A 5,901-nucleotide genomic window follows, 5' to 3' on the forward strand; every position below is an offset into this window, starting at 1 on the left:
TATGTAGGGAATTTCCTCCTGATTACAACGCAATTTTGTATGCTGCCCAAATTCACTCTAGGGGTGTGTAATTGGTCCCTGATTATTCGCATATTTTCCGATTTTGTGTTATAACTCGTGAACTGTAAAATAATTTTGACGTAGAAGTACGTCTTTCCTCGCACTATATAGGTATGCAGCTGCTATGGGGGCCCAAATTGAGCTTGGATGTCACGAAATATGCAACCTTTTGCGCCGTTACTGCACGCAAACGGAAAGAGATAGAGAAATGGTTTTTACAGCGTTAGATAGAGGAACGAGTCCTGCACCTAAAACTATATGAACCGTTATTATCAGTTGAATCTGACGAGGGTAGGACGCGAATGGGACGAGCGATTTTTTAACGAAAGAGGGCAGACAATGTCGAGGCCGATGTGTATAAACAAATTCCAGAATATTAGGATAAATGGCCGGCCATTTTTATAAAAAATGGCTTTAAATATTAAAAATATGAATTCATGGGATCGATTTTGTACTTTATTAAATGGTAGATCTTGATGAAAGGAATATAAAAGTCTTATGTGTTATTGCTATAGGATCAATAATTTAACCAGAAAATGATTTTTTGTCTTAGTATAGCCCGTTAAATAGGTTTGTGGCAAAGTACTTTTTAACAGACGCATTAACCCAGGTGGAATAATACAGTAAATTGTAAACTAATAGATAGTGTAAATACATTTGTAACTCCCACATTATTTATCCTATATCGCAGGTATTATACTGTGATTAGTAATTATACACCATTACAAATATATTTAAATTTTTTATCGAGATATCAAAAATAAAATTATGGAATTTGGATTAATCACAATACGCGCAATGATGAAAATGTAAGGAGAGGAAAACACCTGGGCTAATGCGGCTGTTAAAAAGTACTTCGCCACAAGCCTAGTTAACGGGCTATAGTACGACAAAAAATCATTTTCTGGTTAAATTATTGATCCCATGGCAATAACATATAAGACTTTTGTATTGCTTTCATCAAGATCTACCATTTAATGAAGTACAAAATGGATCCCACGACTTCATAATTTTAATGTTTAAAGCCATTTTTTATAAAAATGGCCGGCCATTCACAGCTAATATTCTGGAATTTGTTTATACACACCAGCCTCGACATTTTCTGCCCGATTTCGTTAAAACATCGCTCGTCCCATTCGCGTCCGCCCCTCGTGAGCGAGCTGACAGCGTTGCGAAAGTGAACGAGCCGACAGCGTTGCGAAAGTGAACTTTGATTTCAGCTCGACGCAGCGACCACGTTCCGCCAGAATGTAGTGTATATACGTATGTATTTCGCGTTCGGCCGCGCGATGCCGTTTCATCTTCACCGAGTTTCACCGGTTGCTCACGCGATGATTTACAGCTTATGCGAAAAATAAAATTCTTTATTTTCTTCATCGAATAAATATGGCAGTTTGTAGGGAGATTGCTGCGGTATCGAACGTGTGTTAAGCGTTGTATTTAAAGTAAATACGAATTTTGTTATAGCGTTTGATAACAGTCCTTGTAATAATTTGCAAAATAACAAAAAAAAAAACGTAGTTCTACGTGAAATATGCTGCATAATACATTTATGCTTGAGAGATTCTTTACCAAATGATAGATCTAATTAAAAGAAGTAACTTTTGTCTTGAAACTTTTTTTCTATCTCTTACAGTTCGCGAGTTGTAACACAAAATCGGAAAATAGCCGAATTTTTAGGGGTTAATTCCCGCTTATCACCCGCTTCCAGTGAATTTGAGTAGCAAACAAAAATTGCGTTGTAGCCAGGAGGAAATCCCCTAGATATTCATAAAGTTTCAGAATTTTTTGAATTATAGGCTTCGGGATCCCTGATCCAACACATTCTTAAAATTTTTTCGATCCTTTCTTGTCTGCAGCTCTTTCGAGCCATCCTTGTATGGACAGCTCAGACTCTTTGTCATTTTCCGCCATTTTCCCCTGTTTTGCTGGAACTTCAAGAAGAATTTCGAGGGAACATTACATTGAATTTTACTGTAATCAATATTAGGATCAGTAAAATAAGGGCGATAGTTACATATTACAAGCCTTGCAATGTTTAAGCGGTGGAAGTCTCCTTTTCCTTTTCTGCCCAGCCAACTGAAGAGGATGGCAACTTCGTTGCTGAGCAATGCTGTCATCACTCGCTTAACGAAATTGTAATTATCTGCTCGCCCGTAATCGGCCAATTCTTTGACCTAAAATTTGAAATTTATTCAACATTAACAAGTTAAGAATAATTTTGTTTCGAAGAAGTCAACAATTTTTTTCTCAAAAATCGAAACTCCATCTCTGGTTGGCGGGTAATCGAGTAGGGTAGAACGGGGGGCGGTAATAACATGGGGGAGGGAGCGCGAATGTAACACGCTAAATGTGGACTGATACTATTGGAACCATAAGCAAAGGCTAGTAATGTAGAAAATGTTAGTGTACTTATCCCGTTTTGAGCAAAATTCGACTTATTTCCGTCTGTCCGTCCACCAAAAACATATTTTCTACATACAGAATACAGATAATAAAAATGACGGTATTATACTTACTGCGTCTTTAAATTGACTGTCCGTATTTAGAATTTCGTCAAATTTGCTCAAATCCTCCATTGTACTTAAAGGGAACTGAATATTATATTTATTAAAAATAGACGTAACTTGGTCCTCTGCCGCTCGGCCGGTTATTATGTCTTTTCGTAAACTTTTTACCTCCTGCAGCGTGTCCGCCATAAGAGCCCGAAGTAAAAAGATTTGCGTTGTGAAAGATTCTATTTTTTTACTGTTCTCGATGCAGCCGCTGCAGCTGGGCACTGCTACAATTTTCTGCAAATTATTTATTACATTTCATATTTTTTCACTGCAACTGTTGACGTTAAAAAATATTTCCGTGTGCAATATCTTTAGAAAAAAATTAATTTACCGATAGGAGTACTCTGGAACGAGGAAGTGTCCATTCCACGAATTTCTTCCAACCGTTGCTCTATATCTACATCTAAGTGCTCCTCTGCATCGTCTACGCGCTCCTCTAAATATTTTTCGTTAAAGGAGCCGACCTGGATGTTCTGTGTCGATTTGTCTGAAAATGATATTTACTTGAAAGGGCTACTTCGTACAAGAAAAAGAATTAAGCAGCTTCAGATATTATAATTTTGTACAGCATATTTCCCCTTTGTATTAACTCACCTAAATCTTCAATTTCGTTTCCGGAGTCCTTACTGCTCCAGAATGTTTTTGGTATGCGCCTGCGCTTGGCCGGTGGCTCGTCTGACTGCAGGTCACTAGTGTCTTCTGCCAGTCTTGCTTTTTCCCTCGCTTTGAGGTAAGTATCTGGAAGTACATATTAGTAATTACTTGATATAATAATTCGAAATTAATTAGTATAATAATTTCAACCTACCAAAAGTGACTCGTGTAAGCAATTTGACCTGATGCTTTGGCCAACTCGGTGGTGGTGGCTCGCACTTTTTTATTACTGCGGTGACCATTTTAGCAGCAATCGGTGGCCAAAAGGAGAATTCGCCTTCAAGCCATGATGATGGCACAGCTTCGACGAATCCGTCCTCCAAAAATTTAATTACTGACCACGAACGGCTCATACTAGAAATTTAGTAGTAATTGATTTACAACGCCTAGACACATTAAGTGCATATATTCAACCTCTTGAATTTCCTCAAATGAATCTATCATGTGAATTTCCGGTATTTTTTTTAAATTGATACGCCTGTGTAATGAGTGTGTTACAGTTTGGATCTAAAATCACGGTCTGTTCGTAAACGGATTATGCGAATTATATACGTGTTCGCGATAGCGAAAGATGATTGGACCCTCCTTTTAATTGTACAGTTTCTTTTAATGGTTTTGTTTTGCGTATACATATATTTTCTATACTACATGTTAGTTTGTAAGATGTACATATTGTGACAAGAGATCCGTTTGTATTTGGGCGCTCTCACGCCCAAATGTAGAATTTTCGATTCGCCACGTCTTAGAGGACAACATGGTACGGCCCCCCTGGTCTCGAAGGTCGAAGTCCTCCGAAACCCATCGAGGCACGGCTTATCAACGGCGTTGCGTCTGGAGTCTTGGCTGCCAGGGTCGGCTGCCAGGCTCGTCGCGCGCCTCAGACTCGTCCGCACTGTCGGAAATCCTGAGGCGCGCAACGAGCCTGGTTTCAAGTATCGTTTCTTCCTTTTCTAACTACCTTTTCTGTCTCTTATGTAAACTCTTCTGGATTCGAGGTTTGCGCGCGGGCAGGAGCGTGGTGCTTTCTGGCGCGCGGGCAGGACTGTGATGCTTTCTTGCTGCGCGCCACGCAAGAGCGTGGGTGAAAAATTTGACCTGCATCACGAGCAATCAGAAGACTACCCCCCTTCTTCAAAACATCTTGCATATTACATCTCTTCATCATTTATCTTAGATATAACATCACTTGCATACCTATATGTATTTATCGTCTATCAATATTAGTTTTTATATTAAAACAAGCAGTGACATGGTAATTATTGCCGTTGATAGTAATATTTATGATCGTCACAATAGTGTAAGCACAAAACCCATCCTGGCCTGCAGGAGAGTTCAAGGCCACTTGAGTGGGCTGTTTATTGCCCTAAGCCGAGGAAAAGGACGTGCCAGGGGAAATTTGGTGGCCAACGGAAAAGAGCGCTTGGCAGACTCGGAACGTAACTGTCGAGGAAGGCAGTCGACCGTTTTAAACGGTCTCTAGCAAATGCAAACTCTGTGTATTATTTTCGCATAAAATAAAGTGATTGTTAATTCCTTAAGTAAGAGGTTTACTCCGCTACAGATCAGAAGTGGGATACACTCTAGCTCACAATCAGTTATCGTGTGAGGTGTAGTGAACGCGTAAACGGATTAGGAGGCAAACTAATCAACGCTCCAAATTGGTAGAATATTGTGGTGCTGTGACAATGGGGCGGGACGGTACTCCAGAGAGGAATGATGACCAACGTCAGAAAAGATTAAAGAAACGAACTAGGAATGATTCGCGGGATCAGGACACAACGAGGAGCTATCGTCGTTCAAAAAGGTCCCATCGAAATCAAAGTTCAACGAGGTCTCCCACAAGAAGTCTAAGAAATTATGGCGAAAGTTCGGGACGCGGCAGTTCGCCTACCCGAGACTCCGATTTTGCGAGGTTAGCTGATGCATTAACAGGTATTGTGAAAGCAGGCTCAGTGCGCTCAAATAATTTTTTGAACGAGAAGTTTCTGCCGGAATTTGATCCAGCCGCAGAAAATTTAACCTCAGCGGATTGGATTGATAAAATTAATATTAACGCGTCAATATATGGCTGGGATGACAAAACGAAACTGTATTTGGCGGTATGCAAATTAAAGGGTAATGCAAAACTGTGGTATGATGAGCTACACCACTCGCGTATGTCGTGGCAAGACTTTTCGCATGCTATAATTGAACAGTTTTCGGGAGAAGCACAGTTTGGTAAGCTTTTTCACGACGCAGCAAATTATACGAGCTCCCCAGGTCAGGACTTGCAAACGTATTGTTTTACAAAGTTGGGAAAAATTAATAAGTTAAAACTTGGGCTTTCGGAGGAAAAGTTAGTAGATTTTGTAGCGCACGGGATACATGATCAGAACGTTCGTGTGACTCTTCAGGCTGCCCGTTGTAAAACACTTACGGAGTTTAATAAATGTTTGAGTATTTTCTCGTCTGAGAATTTAAAAGCAAAGGAAACTAAGCATTATGCAAAACGGGATGTTCCAGTCGAAAACGTAAAGAAACAGGGAGATTACAAAATGACTGGTGTTATTAGGGAGGGTTCGTGTTATGCTTGCGGTAAGACAGGGCATTTGAAAAGGAATTGTCCGGATAAGGGGGAAGTGAAATTAGT

The 5,901-nt window shown here is 39.9% G+C and overlaps 1 protein-coding gene across 2 annotated transcripts; it reads right to left on the reverse strand.

The window, feature by feature from the left end:
* Nucleotides 1-1,052: 1,052 nt before the first annotated feature.
* On the reverse strand, nt 1,053-4,373 carry LOC143367053 (uncharacterized). Of its 2 annotated transcripts, XM_076808669.1 has the most exons (8): nt 4,231-4,373; nt 3,427-3,626; nt 3,213-3,356; nt 2,950-3,105; nt 2,739-2,852; nt 2,580-2,654; nt 2,078-2,237; nt 1,053-1,994 (listed from the first exon to the last, which is right to left on the reverse strand). In XM_076808669.1, the coding sequence occupies exons 1-5, from the start codon at nt 4,371-4,373 to the stop codon at nt 2,806-2,808; spliced, it is 690 nt and encodes a 229-aa protein (XP_076664784.1). In that variant the 3' UTR covers nt 1,053-1,994; nt 2,078-2,237; nt 2,580-2,654; nt 2,739-2,805. The 2 variants fall into 2 exon arrangements, with proteins under 2 accessions (XP_076664784.1, XP_076664783.1); XM_076808668.1 differs by having other exon boundaries at nt 2,580-2,852.
* Between the last annotated feature and the right edge of the window lie 1,528 nt (nt 4,374-5,901).

Source organism: Andrena cerasifolii, chromosome 3, assembly GCF_050908995.1.
Source record: "Andrena cerasifolii isolate SP2316 chromosome 3, iyAndCera1_principal, whole genome shotgun sequence".
NCBI lineage: Eukaryota > Metazoa > Arthropoda > Insecta > Hymenoptera > Andrenidae > Andrena > Andrena cerasifolii.

What these genes read in the sequence shown, in the direction of transcription:
- LOC143367053 (XM_076808669.1), bottom strand. Translation starts at nt 4,373, where the DNA reads ATGCAGGTCAAATTTTTCACCCACGCTCTTGCGTGGCGCGCAGCAAGA. An exon ending in GCTTACACGAGTCACTTTTG is followed by an intron (nt 3,357 to 3,426) that starts GTAGGTTGAAAT and finishes ATGTACTTCCAG; the next exon opens with ATACTTACCTCAAAGCGAGG. An exon ending in AAACGAAATTGAAGATTTAG is followed by an intron (nt 3,106 to 3,212) that starts GTGAGTTAATAC and finishes TATCATTTTCAG; the next exon opens with ACAAATCGACACAGAACATC.